At 39.0% G+C, this 20,686-nt stretch overlaps 1 protein-coding gene across 1 annotated transcript in view; it reads right to left on the reverse strand.

Annotated features, from left to right (window-relative positions):
- LOC145674959 (uncharacterized) overlaps positions 1–20,686 on the reverse strand; it is a 176,371-nt gene that overhangs the window by 14,316 nt on the left and 141,369 nt on the right. Inside the window, exon 5 of the mRNA XM_081745264.1 lies at positions 18,087–19,165. Within this exon, the coding sequence (XP_081601390.1) occupies positions 18,087–19,165 (1,079 nt within the window). The remainder of the gene's footprint in view (positions 1–18,086; positions 19,166–20,686) is intronic.

Here is a 20,686-nt window from a genome sequence, read left to right on the forward strand (position 1 = left end):
ACTGAAGAGAATACCACCACTGCCGTATAACTAAAATAAGTTAAGTTATACACTGTTTATCACTGTACTATTTTATGTTTTTTGAAGACTTTTGTACAACTCACTCGCGATACTGTAGTTTACAGGACAAATTCCGGGGAACCGAAATTGTTCTCACCGCGTCCTGGGTTTTGAACTCTGTACTGGAAGTCGGATGACTCCCTTTAACACTGCAAAACTACCTTTTGTTACTTCACGAGTTTAGCTTTAACTACCCCGTTTTCCACGGAAAACGAGTATATGTTTCGGGCAAAACACAGGAAACGAAGAAACTTGCTTCTTTCACCACCCTTTGACAAAGGGTTCATGCCTTGCGGCGAATATTGCGGGTGGTTTCCCGTGTCAATGCCCTTTTTTCAGCTACCATCCGTAGCCAACTTTACCTCTCTTGGCTGATACGTGCTGCCCCTCCCAGATAGCGGACAACACGGAAGCTTATTGCTCACAGCAGAAACTATGTATGATTTTTGCCTACTTTTGTTTTTCTTTGCTAGTTACATATGAGTGAAATACAGAAACATATGATATTACACATAAAAATAAAGTTAAACATACAAAGAATACATATTGATGCAATTTATTAATTGACATCTCTCCCAGAAGCAGCATTCTACCCAATTACTGTGGCAGTCGTTCAAACCGTCTGCTTACTAATGCAGCCATGCTTTCTTGGAGAGAGATTGAAGGAAACATTATTGTAAATAATTTAATTTTCACAAAACAAGATCTAAGTGTCTTGTTCGATAAGGGAAACACGGTGTTAAAAATTAACAGAATTTTATGCGGTCTTTCCAAGAACGATTATAGCTTAGTACGTAAATATTAATATTAAACACAGAAAATGAGTTAAATTAAAGTATACATTTTTAAATTGGTGTTGCCTACTGGGAACCTAGCAAGAGGCTCGCTAGCCAGGTTACTGGTTTTTGATGAACAGGGGGGGAGGAAGAGACGCTGATGCTAGATGCATTGGAAGTCACACGTATAGAAACCAATATTTTTACATGTAGACGTGAAAAAGTTTATGGCATTTTAAACAATAAGGAGTCCGTGTTTCAACACATTGTATCAAACCCAGTGTAAATTCACCAACGGAAGTCTTTAGGCTACTTCCTGGGTATACAATACTTATTTAGTTTTTATTTTGGGTATTTCTTTCCGTGTTGAGTTGAGATAGACCTTCCAACCTGTAGAATAGGCGACAGTCAGTCGGGAAAGAAAAAAAATTTTTTTTAGCTCTAGCTCTTTTTCAAGCGTTTAGAAAAATCAAGTATGATGCTTATAGATTTTGCTCATTTCCTCTTTTAATTAATTCTTTATCTTTGCTTTATATTTATTATTTTCCATCATTCCCTGTTAGTTATGCATTATGCAACAACGATGTAATTATATGCAACTTATTAATACATTATCTAAGGTTTATAAATGGAGTAAAACACAATGAAATAAATACAATATATTATAATATTGTATTAATATTTACGTACTATGCTAGGTGTTTCACACATCAATACTAATAATATCAAATAAATATGCACAGAATGTGCTAAATTAAGCAAATAATTAAATCACAAATTATCATATTTACATATACATATGCAAATGTGCCCCTCATCTGCATTTTGATATGCAGATGATGTAGACGGGCATCGGCCCTCTACAATACAAACTATTTATTTACTTGATAGGGAGAGGCCATACCCTCCCTTGTGGAGTCCATGGATATATCATCTTTCTCACCTCAACTATAGGTTGGTGTGCAACATGGAAATTTTAAAACCTTTCTCTCCCTTGGGGAGCTGTTTTATACTTTGATAAAGTCTCTTCTTCGTAACTGCTTCTAGATATTCTATCCTTGGTATTCCTCTTCCTGGTTTTCCTTCTGCCTTTCCCTCTATCAACACGGTGATCCAATCGGAATGCCGAATCAGAGACCACTGTTTTTTTATTGTCTCATTATCTTCATGATCTGTCGTCCTTCATTAGCTTCTCTTAGTACGACTTCATTCCTTTTCCTCTCGGTCCATGATATGCGCAACATTCTGCACCAACACCACATTTCAAATGCTTCCAGCTTGGATATTTCAGCTTTTCTCAATGTCCATGTCTTTGACCCGTAAAGCGCCACACTCCATACCAGGGTCTTAATAAATCTTTTTCGAACGTCCAACGACGCATTTCTTGATGTTAATAGTCCTATTTTCCTATCGAATGCTTGTTTAGTCTACGCTCTTCTTGAACTTACGTCTTTTTCACTTCTTCCGTCCGAAGATATTCGTCTTCCTAAATAGGGGAACGTCTTAACGTCTTCGATTTTCTGTCCATCTAGCTTTACGTTTGCCCCTTCCTCTCCTGCTCTTATGCACTTCATCACTTTGGTTTTCTTCTTATTTATCTTCATTTTGCACGTTTATTCCAGTTTGTCGTTCAAGTTTGAAAGTGCTTCCTGTAAGTCCTTTTTATTCTCCGCTATCAACGCTATGTCATCAGCAAATCTTTTGCTGAAAACCTGGCCATTTACTTTTACTCCTTCCTCGTTTCCATCAAAGATTTTTTTTTTTTAAATAGCCTCTTCTATATAGACGTTGAACAGGAAAGGTGAAAGTCCACATCTTTGCTGTACTCCTTTACTTATTCTTGCTTCCTTCTGATCTCTTTCTATAGCAGCTGTTTGGTTCCTGTAAAGTTGGTATATTATTTTTTTTTGTCGCTGTAACCTATCTCCAGATTCTTCAACGCTCTCAACATATTTCAACCTACGTTGTCAAAAGCTTTTTCTATATCTACAAATGCTATCACAATTGGTTTGTTTATTCTGATATGCTGTTCCATGATCAGCTGTAGACTCAGTATTACTTCTTTTGTTTCCCTTTTTCTCCTGAACCCAAATTGATCCTCCGATAGCCGTTCTTCGATTTTCCCTTCGATTCTTCGTGCGATAATTTTGCACAGTATTTTTGATGCATGGGAAAGCAAACTTAATGTTCTGTGTTCTTCGCATTTCCCTGCGCCTTTTCTTTTCGGAATAGGAACCAATATGCTTTTCTCGAAGTTTCTTGGTATTTTCCCCGAGGTGTACATTTCATGAATAAGTTTAAATAGTTTGTTCTCTGTTGCTATTCCGAGATTCTTAATCACTTCCGTTGGTATTTAGTCTGTTCCTGGGGCTTTACCATGTTGCATTTTCTCGCACTGTAAAATTGATGGTCCTAATTCATTTTCATCGACATCTTCTTTCTTCTCTATCTCTTCTTTGTTCACTCTGTTTCCTTTGTATCGTTCTTCAATGTATTCCTTTCATCTTCTTGTTATCTGCTTCTCTTCTGTTAGCGTTGTCTTGTCCTTTCTATGATAATGTCTGTGTGTTTCTTTTTCTCACCGAACTGTTTTCTAACCTTTCTATATACCGTTTCTGTATTACCTTTGACTATACTTTCCTCAATTTCTTTGCACAAGTTGTTTATCCAGTTTCTCTAGCCTTCTTTACTTCTCTGTTGATGTGATTTCTGCACATTTGTATTCCCCTTCTTATTTTGTTACTTTGAACTGTCTTCTTTTCTCCATCATTTCCAATAGTTCTGCTGTTATCCAAGGTTTATATTGGGTTCTCGGTTCTCTTTCTATGTGCTCGTCGGCTGCCTTTATAATCCCTGCTTTCATGGCTTCCCATTCGAGTTGATGTCATCACCTGCTAAAGCAACCTTAGACGTCTCTTGGTCTGTCGCAGTTGCAAATTCTCTTTTCATGTTTTCATCTCTGCTTAGCTTATTTGTGTTCCATCTTTTGTTTGGTTCTGCCACTCTTTTCTTCTTAAGTCGGAGTTCGCTCTTCATCAAAACTAAATTATGGTCTGAGTCAATGTCTCCTCCTGGGTAACTCTTATTGTTCTTCACTTGATTTCTAAATGCTATATTTCTAAATGTATATAGTCTATTTGGTACCTTTCTTGTGGTCTCGTCCATGTGTATCTTCTTCTTACTGGTTGTTCGAAGAGAATATTTGTCACAGCAGATATGGCTTTTGCAGAACTCAACTAGTCATGCACCTCTCGCATTCCTTTTTCCTAGGCCGAAATTCCCAGTTACATTCTCTTCTTTGCTTTCGCCGACTACCGCGTTCCAGTCACAATGATGATTAAATTGTCCTGGTCTTAAACTTTCATCAACACTTCTATTTGCTCATGGGTTAATTCTACTTCCTCATCTGTGTAGTTTGATGTAGGCATGCAGGATTCTCTACGGGGGTTGCACCAATAACTACCAGTACATTTGAATTACATTTGAGTTTTGTAAATGCCTTTAGGAATGTAAATGAGGAATTCCTTTGGAAATGCTGTGTCTGCTCTCTATGAATTTTTTCCTTCAACCTTCAGAAAATTGACTTAAACTATTGGTTTTGCAAAACTCACTGTTAGCTTCTCACTTTAGGTGCACGTGCACCTTTGCACCTTCCCCCTAAATCCGGCCCTGTAGGCATGTATACTTGGAATATTGTCATATTCCTCGGTTCGCTTGCTATCTTCAACATTACTATCCTTTCATTGTATCTCTATAGCTGCCTATAACTTTCTGTCCTATCCTCATATTCAAGACAAAACCGACTCCTGTTGCACCGTATACAGCTCCTGAGTAAATAATTCTAAAGTTCCCGATTTACATGTCTCCTGCATCAGGCCACTTCCCACACTGTAACAGCGATCGCACATTCCAGGTTTCTATCCTGCAGGGAATGCAGCGCCGTAACTTAGATTTTTTTTCTTGGGGGCAAGCATTAATAATTTGGACCCCCTAAAAAAGTTGTTTTGGGCCCTCCCGCAAAATTCGAAAATAGGCCCCTTGTTTCCATTTTTCTCTTACTTTCCTGTTTCCTGTGGGCCCTCCCGCACTGTCTTGGGCCCGTTCCATATATGACAGATTAATTAAGGGAACAATATTGAAAAATCTCAAAGCCATACAAGTTAATATTATTTCTGGGCCCGTAATAGTAGACATTTTTTAATGAAATGGTTCCACGACTCATTTTTGTTTTATTTATGTAATGTAGTGAACCTGTTTGATGCTTCATTTATAATTTCATGTTCGTATCGTACATAGAGCAAGAAAATTTTGTCTTAAAGTGGGCCCCCTCAAACTCCGGGGAGCTTCCTAGGGCAGTTGCCCCTGCCCCCCACAAGTTACAGTCCGGAGGTGTACTAGTACCAGATGGATGCACCAGTATTGCAATATATTGTTGTGTGTACTTGACAATCGAGAGTAGCAGAGCCATCTTAACGGTATCATAGTCACTTGGTCGAGAGTCCCGCAAGCAGAATGGCATGTATTACTGTATTAGGAGCAAAATTATTCATAGGGACCACAACACATTTGTTTGTTGTAGGTCATAATATGCTGTTAAAACGACACTGGAGAGTAGAGTAGAGAACAGTAGCGCGGGGCCCCTTAGGCGCGGGGCCCGATTGGGAGAAATCAGTCGAATCGGCTTAAGGGCGTCCCTGGCTTACATTTTCTAATTACATAAATTCTACTATAATATTCTTTAGAAACAAATTTTCATTACCTTGATGAATGATGTAAGGTAAATAACAAATAAATACTACTATGAATACTTGATACTTTTCATACTTTATTACACAAACATCAAACTTCATTTAATATACTTGTTACTTCAAACTTTAAAATAATAATTTTGCATAGGCGTATAAAAAATCCTATAAAATCAAAGAAATATATACAAATTGTGTACATATTCTACTTAGATTCACTCAGAAAATGAAAATTTCAAAACGATCAGTCTGTTGAATAGTTAATACTGTATTCTGTTGATGAAGAAGAATATTGGCATAGTATGAATACAATATTTACTAACAAAGAAAAGAAGTTTCCTTCTAAATAGATCAGGTCTATAGACCTAACGCCTAAGTGCTTCATTAAATAATAACTCTTTTGTAATTTCCTCACTCGTTATTGCTGCTTTGTCTATAATCAAATGTTTATCTAAATTTACAAACAAGACTCGTTCTACATTCATGAAAAGTAACTTAGACATTAAATTTGGTTTAGCGAAGACCTTAATCTATACTTGACAATTTTGGACGGTATTCAGAGAAAAATCGTTAATCAAAGGTTAGTCCTTGACTAGTTAGTAAGAATATTAACTCTTTACAAAGAAAGGTGCACTTTTTGGTATTCAGTCTACTTTGAGTACAACTAAAATGATGATTTGGGTATGATTAACTTATAGAACCCAATGCATCGGTGAGTAAAATAAATGTGGCAACTAGGGAAAAGTAGATGAGTGTATGTGTAGTCTGTAAAAATGAAAATATATGAAATACGAAATTCGAAATATTGTGTTGCACGCTAAACCGTGGGTAAAAGATTAGCCTCTGTTCTAAATTAATTAGTCACATGTGATTAACTTCGTCAAATACTTCGTCCTAATCAGAGACTCTGAAAACAATTTTGATAACCATCCTTTAGTCAACCCCGTAGTATGGCGTTAATCAGAACTCAAAACGACTCTGCATAAGGCCCTTTAAGTTTTGAAAAGGTCCTTTTGCAGGTTACTTGCATACAAGGCAGAGTTAATATAAACTTGTAAACTGTATATAGATTGGTAAAAAAAATTCCAGATTGTGACAGCACGAAAACAATGTTAAGGCACATGCTATGCACCTAGAACATTTCTTCTTCACTGAGCAATGAACGTAGTTCTCTTCGCCTTCTTCTGACTCCGAACCATCAGTGTCTTCTTTGTCTCCATTTAAGTTATTTGCATCTTCTATTTCATCATTTTGATCCCACTCAGTCTTGAGACAAAACTATCGTACTGCTCAGCAAACTATTTCAGCTCTATTATTTATAAGAACACTTCTATAATCTTTGGTTAGGTGACAAATGGTGCGTAAGACTTCTGTTGGAAATTCGTCAATATCTGCGATTTCAGGAAACTTTTTTTTTTTTTTTTTTTTTAGATGAAGCCATGAACAATCTTTTAAAATATCGTAATCAGCGCAACGTCGCCCAAAGTCCTTAATGTTGGCTTTCTAGACCGAAGTCCGCTGGCTCTTAATTCAGGTAACTCCTCAATATTGTCCTCACGATGCTGGGTCAACACCGAAATTTTTGTCCACCGGGAATCGAACCCCGGACCATGCGCACCGTGGGCACACGCACTAACCATTCACCTAAAAACAATACTAATCAGCGAAAATATTTTTAGTTTCCAACATTACTTGTACTTTGACAATTGAAAGGGGAGAACCCTCAAACAGAAAAAGTGGTACCAAAATTGCTCTAAAATTTCACAACTATTCTTTCTCACACATAACAATATAACAATAACAATATAAATGAATAACTATAAATATTCAGAACGGAGTAATGAACAGGTTCAGCGGGGCTCCCGTTCCAACGTTTGTACTGTCGCTATTCTTTACTGAGCACTACTAAGATATACAAATTTCATATTTTACGTCTAAATTTCAGCAGTCCACCAGAATTGCTTTCTTTCAGAATGTCAACCAAATGTACGTATTATAGGGAGCTAGCTTGTTTACCAGCGGGGGCTGAGGTAAAGGGGATTCAACAATCTTTCTGCCTGACTCTTGCAATACTCCCTTAGGTATACGGACAAAATCTCGCGGCCGAAACATCGCCGCCCAAAATGTCGCCGGCCAAAACCTCGCGGGACAAAATCTCGCCGGGCCAAAACCTCGCGTGGCCAAAACCTCGCCGCCCAAAACCTCGCGGGACAAAATCTCGCCGGGCCAAAACCTCGCGTGGCCAAAACCTCGCCGACCAAAACCTCGCGTGGCCAAAACCTCGCGGGACAAAACCTCGCCGGACCAAAACCTCGCCGCCCAAAATCTCGCCGTGCCAAAACCTCGCCGCGAATGAAACTTTTCTTTAAAATTTACCCAATGTGTTTCCTAATATGCAATTCCACATTACAAATAATAATAATAATAATAATAATAATAATAATAATAATAATAATAATAATAATAATAATAATAATAAGATACAAAACATCGTGTGCGTGGGCTTTCTCGAGTTATTCCCGTTTCCTCCCACTTTCTTTATTCGATCATTTCCTTCATCCTGGTCATCTACGTCTCCTTTAACCTATAGGACATAATCAAGGGACGTCGTAAAAACTCATATATTGTTTCATATTTTCATAAATATTATTAGATTTTTGTTAAAATTTTAAGTTTTTCGATGTTCCAAAGTTCACGAAACTAACCTCGTTAGTTGTCATTACTTTCCTTATACAGACTTTCTTTCCCTATAACCAGTTTAAAAACATCCTGTTGCCCTACCTTCACATTGAAATCCTCTAATGCAGAAATAGAATTTTCATATGGTATCGCGGGACTTGGTCAAATACCCGTGATACTTCTTCTGAAACAGCGTCTTTTATACCGTCATCCTTATCATCTGTTGGAACATTTACATTTTGGTCAGGCGAGATTTTGGGTATGGCGATATTTTGGGGCGCGAGGTTTTGGCCCGGCGAGATTTTGGGTGGAGAGGTTTTGGCCAGGCGAGGTTTTGGACCCGCGAGATTTTGGCCCGCGACGTTTTGGGCGGCGAGGTTTTGGCCAGGCGGGGTTTTGGCCCGGCGAGATTTTGTCCCGCGAGGTTTTGGCCAGGCGAGGTTTCGGCCTGGCGAGATTTTGGGCCGCGAGGTTTTGGGAGGCGAGGTTTTGGCCAGGCGAGGTTTTGGTCCGCGAGGTTGTCGCCGCGAGGTTCTGGCCGCGAGGTTTTGTACCCAAACCACTCCCTTACCCTCCTTCTATATGTCAGCGTTGCCAGGGTTAAAAATTTGTCACATGAATGTCATTCTGAAGAGTTAGTGTGAGTTGGTTATTTGTTGTGTGCTGTTGTGGTTGCGGTTTTGTTGCTTATTATTCATTTGACAATGGCTTCACAGCGTAAGAGAGGGCAAACTATACACAGCGAAGCTAGAGAAGTAATAAGGAAGGCCATAGTGCAGTGCGACGAAGAAGCGAGGAAGAAAAAACTGAAGCATTTGTTATCACAGCCTAATTTGCGTGTGTCCACGTATACAGAGATCTTCTATTGGGATTGCATAAACTCTTTGAATTAAGTGAGTATTAGCTTAATTTTTTCACAACGCACTGGCAACCCTGCCCAGGACCGTCGAGTGACCGTTTCTTGGCGACGGGGTGGGAAACCTGCCAATCAACTCTGAATTCCTCAGCCTCGCATTAAAGCTAGCTTCCTATAATACCGCAAGGTAAGTTTATATTAATGCTTCTTGCGAACATGAGCTAGTGCGAACGAGGTATAATCCTTCAGCTTCGAAATAATTTTCATACATCCTATGGTTGAGTGCAATGGAATAGTACCTAAATGTATGTAAACGTTTTTAATACCAACCAAAATTTTATCGTTTTTGTTCCTGGGGGGCCCCCCAGAGCTCCGAGAACCTCGGCGATTGCCGACCAGCCGACCTGGCCAGACCGCCCCTGGAAACAAGTCTATGATACAAAGATACAGCCACTATATAGTATTTCTTAGTTATTTCTAATATTACCATTGGTATAAACCCAATAATTTGTCAATTCGCAGTTACGCAATAAATTACAGCTACAATTCGAAATTATAGCTAGAAATGTGTACGAGCATGTACAAACATGTTGCTGGATTTATAACGGATCGGTGTCAGAAAACGTAACGGGAATTAAATTTCTGGGCTTTCGGCATCTATGACCACGTTAGTCCGTCACGCATGAGGGATGATGTTTCTCGGCAATCACACTATCCGAAGAAACGGAAGGAAGAAAGGATTGGGAAAGGAAGCAAGGAGACTGAGACCTGTATGTTAGGTATTACCCTGGCATTTGCCTGGTAGGAATACAGAAAACCTGGAAAAATTTCACTCAGGATGGCTGGACTGAAAAAGCTTTTAAACTTTTTCGACCGAGTGTCCCCACCGGGAATCGAACTTGGGACTGTCCGCACCAAGGGCGAGAGTGTTAGCGACCATGCTACGCGAGGCCACATTTTCCTATTCGCTCATTGATTTGATTTGATTTTGAGTGTCACTTTCCTTTCAGCAACGAGGCTATATGAAACGGGACTTAGTGATTAACGTGGAATCTGAGCCACATGAGCTCCGCCGGGAATCGAACCTGGGTCTCTCACGCCAAAGGGGCGTACACTAACCGCTTAGCCACGAATGAGCTCCCTATACGTTGAGTATTGATGGCTAATAAAAGACTTTATATCGCACGGATGATATTAACTTATGTTTTGGAGAAAACCCGTGACATTTAGTGTTTTGAACAATTTCTAGGGGACAAATGATGTAACTCCAGGACGTTTAAGAGCCTTACTTACGTGTAACTTTCTAAAAATTTACAATATTATGTGTGTGTGACAAATCTGTTACTATTCATTACATTTGCTGTGGGCTTTCGTACCGTTATCGCAAACGCTTTCGCCTTTGGTGCGAGCGGTCCCGAGTTCGATTCCCAGTGTGGACATTCGGTCGAAAAGGCGTTTCAGACCAGCCACCCTGAGTGAGTTTTTTCCTGGGTTTTCCTCATTCATGCCATGCAAATGTCGGGATAGTACCTAACATGATGATCTATGGCTGCTTCATTCTTTCTTTAATTATATCTTCTTTTCTCTTCCTCGGACGAGGACGTCATCCCACACACGTGATGGGCTAACATAGCTATAGATACCGAATTCCCACAAATCTAAATCCTAATCCCGGTTACCTGTTCGTGCGGGGTAGTACCCGGTTTTGCCCCGCACGTACAGCTTTCATCACACATGGCGTCATTTGACTATACAAAACGCTACAAACAATTACCGGTACTTAGAATGATAATGAAGGTAATTAAATGTTGTACAAAGACAGCTACGTACCTTTACTCTGGCAGAAACATGAACGCAGTATAACCCGTCTAGGTTTCTTCAAAAATCGTAAGCAAAAACCACTCAAACTGAATTTTCTTCACAGCAACAAAAGCAGCGAGTCTATTGCGTTCTGGTAATGGCCAGCTCCTTCCTCAACGTGGAACGTAGTTCGTTCATTGTCCGCACGATCGCAGCTCATACAGAGGCTAGAAAGTTGTACCCGGTTTGCACCCGACTTCCCGGTTTTACCCCACTCTCCCCTACTTATAATATAGGGTCTATTTATCTGGTTCGATTCCCAGTCATGTGAGTTTGTGGTAGGCCTACACACCGTCATATCTCTATTTTTCAAGAATCTCGTGTTTTTTTCAATATTCTCATTCCAGCAATTATTTCGTAAGTAGCATTCACTTTCATTAATTATTCATCTTCTTTAGCTTAAAAGATATGAACGAGAGACGTAAAACTAGCAATTTCATTTAATTCGCAAAATTCATATCTAAAATATAGTAGTAATATGTATTTCTTAGTAATGTCCCTGTAGTATTTTGTTAGTCACGCTTCGCCACTGCATACATAAATTGAAATGAGTACCAGTGATTATCTCATTGGTATCAATTAAAATAAATTGAAGTGTTTCGGTTATTGACGTCAGAACTTGTAATCCCCTTCTCCTTCCATTAAGTTTCGTTCTTTGTTAAACGTTGTTACTCTATTGCTATACAAGATTAAGACAAGAAGAGAAAAACTAGTTACATACATTCGACCTTGGTGATTGTCAAGGTCGAGGGTATATAGTACGACATATTATAATACAGGTTCTGATTCCTTTCTTTAAAAAAATAAATAAAAAATAAGGAAGGAAGAAACAACTAATTTTTAGGGCTTCCTCTTATTTAGAACTCCACAGAATATATTCTGTAATTCTTACCAGTGTTTCTTCCAGACATGTTTTCGGGGCGGCACTGCCTGCCGGAGTCCTGAGAGTGCCTCCCTGGAGGAGATCAAAATAATATGTCTATAATACAGGGTGGCCCAAAAGTAAGTATACATTCCCGTACTGATCAACTCATTGCTTTTTATAGCATTTCTTATTGTTGTCCATCAGGTAGACTTAGTTTATTATTTGTTCTTAATGTTTTTTTTTTTTTTTTAAACTTACATCTTAAGCTCGGAACAGCCGAAGCAAATAAACCTATAAGCTAGAATGTTATACTTCATCAATGCAGGGGTGTATACCTACTTTTGGGCCACCCTGTATTATAGACATATTATTTTGATCTCCTCCAGGGAGCCACCCTGAAATAGAATAGTACCGTGTGGAAATAATATGTGCCCATCTGAATACTAAGTGTGGCCCCCGGCAGGGCCGTGCCGTGGAAAATCAGCGCCCGGGGCGAGAATATACGACGGCGCCCCCATACCTATATTCCAAGCAATTTTTCCTATGTTTTTTTCCCCTTTTTCTCCCGAATTTTTCGCCTCCCTTACTTCGGCGTCCGGGGCCGTCGCCCCGCTCGCCCCCCCTTCCACGGCACGGCCCTGGCCCCCGGAACATTTTCTCTGGAAGTAAAACTGGTTCTTAACTCTAGCCAGGCTGATTTGAGGGAAAATGAAAGTCTATGCCTTGAAGTCAGCCTGTAAGAGTAGGATCAAAATTTCTGTGCACCAGTGATGCTCCTACTAGCCGCGCAAAATATTATACGTTGCTCTCTTCCCCACAGTAGTAGGGCATATTACTTCGGTTCTTTACTGTGGTTACTTGCAACGTTTTAGAAATTCATGATTTGATATTTCAAAATTAAGGAAAAAATGGGTTTATTCAAATACATACAAATAATTAAATTTAAACGGTGACGTATTTTGTAGCTACTAGTCCTACTAGTGGTAGCTCTACAACCAGGATTACAACACACTAAGACATAGGGTTAACTTGAATATATCTTATATATGATAGGTAAGTCATCAATTATTTGTCTCCATTTTCTTTAAAGATGGTCTTTGCTCTTTATTAATTTAATTATTTTGGGCGTGAACCAAAGAGGACATTTCTGATTAACTTTCATACGTGGTATGACACTTGTCAAAAATATCATTCATTATTTTATGGAAAGCATCAACAATTTCGTCAACTCTAGAACTGCCAACTGAGAACAGTTTCTCAATTTGTGGACTTCATTTCCCTATATAACTGTTCGTAATTAGCTTTATCTAAGTTATAATCTGATTTAATATGTGCATTTCTAATACAAATTCTCTTCTTGTAGCGAAAATCAATAAATAAGAGAGTGATAAACCTTTTCAGTCACCAATGATCAGGATTCATGCCTTACTTCAAAATCATTGAGGGGGCCGCGGTGGCTCAGTGGTAAAGCGTTCACCTCTGATGCTTGGGGTTTAGGGTTCAAACCCTGCTCCCGCCACGTGAACTTTGTGGTGGACAAACACCGTGTGCGTGGGTTTTCTCGGGGTTCTCCCGGTTCCTCCCACTTTTTTCATTCCACCATTTCATTCATTTCTCATAATCATCGTCTCCTTTAGCCTAACCGGCCTAACCGTGGGACATAAAACTTAAAGATTTCATTTCATTTTTTCAATATCATTGATATTTGCAAGAAGTAGACGTAATGTTCTGCCAAGTTCATTTTTAATATTATTAAGTGATTTTAAACTGTATAGGATAATAGAGTTAAATAATTCCCGGCAAGTGTTTGTAGAACTAACAAAATCAAGATCAACTCCGGTTATGTCTGATTGATTCAAATCGCCTATTAAAAGAAAATTACTAGGCCTATCTGGTTGCTAAAAACTACACAAATAGTCAATATAATTTTAATCTCCAGACAGAAAGTATACAAGACTCATAAAGAGGGAAGAAATGTTATTTACACTAATGTTATAGGTGTGTATGTATTATACATACCAACAAAGAATTGAAAGTTTCAAGAGAGGCTGAAGGTAGTTGCAGGCAGCCCAGCTCCGGGCCACTCCTTAGCTACAGGCCTGTCTATATCATTACCTAGCTATAAAAAGAAAGTTGAGCGAGGCACGGTAGCTCAGTGGTAGAGCGCTTACTTCTGGTGCATGGTGTCGCTGGTTCGATCTCCGGCCACGTAAGTTTCTGATCAACAACCTTGTGTCCGTGAGTTTTCTCGGGGTACTCCCATTAAAAAATATTCTACCTAAATAAAATTGGATCACCATTCTACAGCAAAATTTAATGATCATATTTGCTTCTTCTACAGTATGTGGCAAAACAAACAGTACTGAAATTCGCGTACGAGTGGCGCTCAGATGCAATGTGGTATGAGCTGTGAGTGCCACATGTGTGCTCAGTGGGGTGTGGACTAGCGTAGTGTGCAGTAGAGACCTGCACGGGCCGAATTTTTCCAGCCCGAATGCCGGGCCTGAAAAGTTTTGGAGATTTTCGGCCCGAGCCCGGCCCGGCCCGATAAGTTTTTTAAAATTCTTGGACCAAGCCCGGCCCGAGCCCTATAAATTTTAAAAGTTTCATATTGCAACATTTTTCACGGGCACACTTCTTCAACGTTTCCCTTTATTCTAAATATCGTTTAACGAAAGTAAATAATTATTAAAGAATTGCAATTAATCGGCCCCAGCCCGGCCCGACCTGAAGAGAAATTAGTGTCGGCCCGCCCAAGCCCGGCCCGGCCCAAAGAAATAACAAGTCCGGCTCGTGGGCCGGGCCGGGTTTCGGGCCTCGGGTCGAGCCCGGCCCATGCAGGTCTCTAGTGTGCAGTTGGTGCGAAGATAATGTTGCTCACAACAGAGGAGAAGGTACTTACTGTCGAGCAATATTTCCGCTCATACGGTGTGGGGCAGCGTCTCACTGCAGGAGATTAGCGTGGACGTCTACTGTATTGCACTGGAGTGTTAGCTATGGCATATGAAGATGAAGATTTCATCAGGAACATATGGTTCAGTGATGAAAAGCCATGCAGTGCTTAAAGTGAGCCGGTATGAGCCGGTTATGCATCCGAAAGTTAGAAAATCGGCCGGTATGGCGTACCGGTAAAAATAACTTATTTACATTGTAATTTGTGTGTAAAAAAAGAAAAAGTACACATAGAAATACTGTAAGTACGACGTTAACTTTGAGTCAACAAATATATGTTTGTATTATAAAAGATATTGTTGCTACTGTTTCGAAAGTAAATAACAGTTCCCTATCATTCCATTCAATATCAGAATTCGTGCTCCTGATTTTTCTTCAGCATTTGTGCGAGCAATTCCACACACACCCTTAAAAAAATCTAACTACCGTACTACTCGCCTAAAATGTTTAACCTGGATCCGCCCCTGGCATTGAGAGGACTTTTTTTTTAATTCAAAATTATTCTTTTCACGTTATCTGGACTTCCGTGTTTACAATTATAAGAAAATTAGTGTTGACCACGAGACGAGACGAGACCAGAAGAAGCTTTTGAAGATGGAAATGAGATTGGAAAGAATTATTAAATACCAGATACTAGAGGAGACGAGAGTACCTACCACGCCTTGAAAACGAGACGAAAAAGCGTATGGGCATATATGTGTTTTCTTGTTTTAATCCACATAAAGGCCGGATTGGATCACTGTTACTGTAAATGCAATGTTTAAGTAAACGTACCATCCGTGTTCTACATTTAGATCGCCGATATGCTCAAGCAAAATCTTAGGAAAGCAAAATCATTTTATAAATATTTTTTCTGTTAGGCCGATTATAGTTGGGAGTAAAACATTTAAATATTAGTCCTCACTCTCTCTCTCTCTCTCTCTCTCTCTCTCTCTCTCTCTCTCTCTTTCTTTCTATGGATTTTCACGTCAAAAATGGTGTAAAAATGTCAGGAGTAGAGATGCTCTTTAGAGTTCTCTCAAAATTACTGCTTTAAGTGGTCATATTTGTTCCATACCGTCACCTCATCTGTTGTCACTTTAAGCACTGAAGCCATGTATACTTTGATCCCCACTTCAATCGACAGTTGATTGTTGACCCTGTCTTGCATGATTTGTGCGGCTTTTGCCGCACGAAAAATCTGTCGTTATAACAACAATGGATGCAAGAAGACGAAGCTATTGCCCACACTGAAAGTGAGTCACTTACCCTTCTGCTCACAAGAATTTGGACATCATTTGATTTCCTGTGGAACGGATTTTCCACATCCTTCCCACTCCCGTTATCTCATGACTCCAGATGCCTACATACGGGGTATGCTAAAGGAAGCAATTTTCCAAACAGATAACTTCCTACCACTATACCGGAGTTAAGAGAAAAGACTCGCTCATTTGCTTTGTCATTCCAGCAAACCATGTTCACTAACATGTTCATCGATCTACAGGACCGCTATGAAGAATATGTACGACATAATGTTCAACATTTTGAACACATGATGTACGGGAATGATTCCTTGTAAATTTAGAATATGTGTTGAGAAACATTTAGTTGACATCCGTTTGCTAACCTTTCTTATGTTTCATACAAAAAATAAATAATGTCAACGATGTGATTTCAGTACTGTTTGTTTTGCCGCATACTGTATTTCCTGAAAAAAAAAATCAAAGTTGATATTCTATAGTACATTTTGAAAACAAGTGCCTCACTTTTCTCAAAACGCCGAAAATTCTTAAAAAAAAAAAAAAAAAAAAAAAAAAAAAAAAAAAAAAAAAGATTCCATCGAAAACGGGGCGCTTCTTTCTTTGAAAAGGGACACTCTATGTTCCGTTGATTTTTTCTGGGGACACCGAATGACTTTTTTTTTTTTTTAAAAAAGGAGGGGACAATCCCGTAAAATACAGGTGTCCGGTCAAATTACAATAGTGGGGTAAGGATGGAGAATGGTCTATTCTTCAGATGCACAATCTGCATTAAAAAAAAAAAAAAAACTCTATCTTCTACCATTTCTACCTTATTGAATTAACATTCAGATTGGAAAGGGAAGATTTCCTAGTTAGAATAGAAAGCTAAGTATAGAGATGGAGGTATCTATTCTTGAGATGCTGAGTCCAAATCAGAAAACTATTTATCGTTATTCCCTAACGTTTTTGGCCTGATATCCGCCATCAGATGGACGGACATACCCGTTCTGCATATAAAACTCATGTCTGTCGACAGCCAGACAGACATACCCGTTCTGCACATAAGACTCTTATATCTGTCAACAGACGGACTGGCATAGGCGTTCTACATATGATACTTATACCTGTCAACAGACGGATGGACATACCCGTTCTGCATATAAGACTCATGTCTATCGACAGACAGACGGATATACCCGTTCTGCACATGAGACTCTTATATCTGTCAACAGACGGATGGACATAGCCGTTCTGCACATAGGACTCTTATATCTGTCAACAGACGGATGGACATAGCCGTTCTGCACATAAAACTCTTATACCTGTCAACAGACGGATGGACATAGCCGTTCTGCACATAACACTCTTATATCTGTCAGCAAACAGATGGACATAGCCGTTTTGCATATAAGGCTCTTATATCTGTCAACAGGCGGATGGACATAGCCGTTCTGCACATAAGACTTTTACATCTGTCAACAGACGGACGGACATACCCGTTCTACATATAAGACTCATGTTTGTCGACAGACAGACGGATATACTCGTTCTGCACATAAGACTCTTATATCTGTCAACAGACGGATGGACATACTCGTTCAGCATATAAGACTCTTATATCTGTCAACAGACGGGCGGACATAACCGTTCTATAAGACTCCTGTTACTTAATGTAGGATCCAAGGCATATGAATTCCCATTGAACGGGATTTGAGTCTCGCACCCAGAAAGCATGCATAGCCATGAGAAAGATGTAAACATATTCTTGTTTATCAATGAAAAATATATTCTTAGGTTTCGTTATTCATCTTGATATTTTTTTATGATGGAGTTGAGTGAGAAATTAGATAAACATTAATTAGAATACTATAGTAGTTGTCGGGAGTCGAACTTGAAATCCTGAAATAGAGGACAAGAACATGACCTCACGTTTGCTGACATTGTAAAATAACAAACACATAAATATGGCTAACAACAAATCAAATTTTACTGTGGTACTGAAAGAAAGTGGTAATAGGAAAAACAGGAAGTAACAAGGATTTAAAATATAATGCTCGTAATTTCTGTACTTACGCCGTAAATGTCTTCACATTTCCTGGAAGAGTAAACAGAGAAGCTGCTAAAAGTTTGTTTGTGTTTGTCATGGGTTCATCAGCCTTTGCTGAATGTGAAGTTACATCTTCTACTTGATTTAATGGATCTTCCGTGTTCCGTCCAGCAGATATTTTGGTAGAATTTACTTTTCCTTTATTTTTGTGCTTTGCCGAAACCAATTGGGCGTCTTTTGTCTTTGGCAGAGACTCCTGTGTTTCCAGATTCAACTTCCGTATTCTCTTATTTTTGTCTTTGGTTACCATTTTAATTGCGTCACTCTGTTTGGATTTCCTACTTTTTGCTTCATTTCGAGATTTTACACTTTTGTCTTTGTAATGTTTATTCTTTTCTATTTCCTCATTAGATTCGTGCCAAATCCCTTCTTCATCACTTATGTCTATTTCTTCGTCAAGTAATAAGGACAAAAATTTTAGATCACTACCTTTTTCCAACCGTTCTTCTTCATAATCTATAGATGTATTATGTTTATTGTCGCTAATAAGGAACTTATCATCTGTTACTGATTCTTTTGTTCCTAAAACGGTTCCCTGATTGTCACAGGTTGTCAATCCCTCTTTCTCTAACAATGCTGAATCCTCAGTGAGTGTAGTATAATCGGATTCATCAGGAGCCACCAACATTCGGTTTCCTTCCACCTGATTTACCCAAATTCGATCCTGGTTTTTGTTTACTGTAGTCTGTGTGTGGCTTTTAAGCAACTTATCATCTGTCACTGATTTTTTTATGTATGAAACGGTTCTGCTTTTGTCACAAAGTAACCATCCTTTTTTTCCTGATAATGTTGAATCCACTGTAAGAGAATAAACGGATTCAACAGAAGCTACTGGAAACCAGTTTCCTTCCACTTGACTACCGCCAGTTTGATACCAAACTTTGCTTACAGTGGTCTGTGCATTTGTCAAGGGCTTTGATATTTCATAATCTCTTTTAGTTGGCTCAGAGGTGCTTTTGTGTTCTGAGTTCGAACTTCGTATGCGAGAAGGTTTTCTTCTTAATTTCTGATATGAATTTGAGGTGGCAGATGTTGCATTGGAAACCTGAAGAGAAATAAAGTTTCATTCATTATGGTTTTTAAATAAGTGAATTTTGTTTCACAATATGAAACTACGGTATACTTTCAAACTATGTAAATTCAATACAAGAACCGGAAGTAGTAGCTCTGTAACATCCGGTTGCAAAGGAAGAATAAGGTCAAGAGATGGAACCTGTTCTTTGGACCCTGAATTCATGTTAAAAACAGTGGCTCAGTGGTAGAGCGTTCACCTCTGGAGCTTGGGGTCCCGGGTTCGATCCCAGCCCCCGCCAAGTGAACTTTATGGTGAACAAACACCGTGTGCGTGGGTTTTCTCGGGTTTCTCCCGTTTCCTCCCACTTTCTTCATTCCACCATTTCATTCATCACTCATCATCACTGTCTCCTTTAGCCTAACCGGCATAAGCGTGGGACGTAAAACTCAAAGATTTCATTTCATTCATTTTCATGTTAAAAACAGTTTCTCACTACTTATCAAGGTGATTACTCACTATTGAAAGCGGAAGTACTGGTAAATTCCTACTATTTTTGGTTACAGTAGAGGAATTAAGTCCAAAATAGAGCCCATTTTTTGCGGTGCTAATTCCATCTACTTTTACCATTTTTCACTGTAGTAATCGGAGATGAAACCGGAAATCGTAGATTTTTCTCCACTTCCGGTATGAATAGAGATATTAAGGTGGGAATAAAACTTCCTCTAGGGAAGCTGAATCCATATCAGAAAGCCTTTCTAGCTATTTCTCTTACCCTCTTTTACTTCACGAAAATTAATTTTAAAACTAGAAATGGTAACGAACTTCTGCTACTTACAGCTTTTATAGAGATATAAGTACGACTATGGAATGAATTTTTGGGACGCTGAATCTGCTTTTTAAAAAATGTTTCTTGCTATGCCTGACCATTTTTGCTCTATGGTAATAAACGTTGAAACCGAAAATAGTTAATTTGTTAATTAATAGTTTTGGTTTGGAAAAAGAGTTATTGGAAGACATGGAACCTATTCTTGGAATTGAAACTATATATATAAAAGAAGAAAACAGTTTCTCGCCATCTCCTACCGTTTTCGCTCTATTACCTGTCAAAAGACACACAAACATGATGATTCTGTAGGATTTCTCATGCTAATGAATAGCACAGTTTGGAACTCGAATAATATCGGTCTGTAAATAAATATAGATATGACGAAGCACATTTTTTTTAAGTGTCTACCAGGGGCGGATACAGGGGTGGCGATCACCCTCCCCCCATCAAAAGAGGAAACTTTCTTATTTAATATATGAATAAAACCCTTCCCAGAGTTTGGAGCTCTCAAAAGTAGCTCTAAGTAGCAGTATTACATCCCAACGCCCCCCAGAAGTCCGTCCTGGATCCGCCCCTGGCATCTACCCATTTCTTTGAAAAGGCTAATGTTCTTCTTGTCTATAGGAGTGAATTTTTTGGGCAATGGAAATGTTTGTTTGAAGTCGAAGTATTAGACTTTCATAATAGTTGCATGAATATAGTTAAAAGTTGATTAGGAGACACGA

This window comes from Thermobia domestica, chromosome 18 (genome assembly GCF_964235325.1).
Source record: "Thermobia domestica chromosome 18, izTheDome1.hap1.1, whole genome shotgun sequence".
NCBI classification, from domain to species: Eukaryota; Metazoa; Arthropoda; class Insecta; order Zygentoma; family Lepismatidae; genus Thermobia; species Thermobia domestica.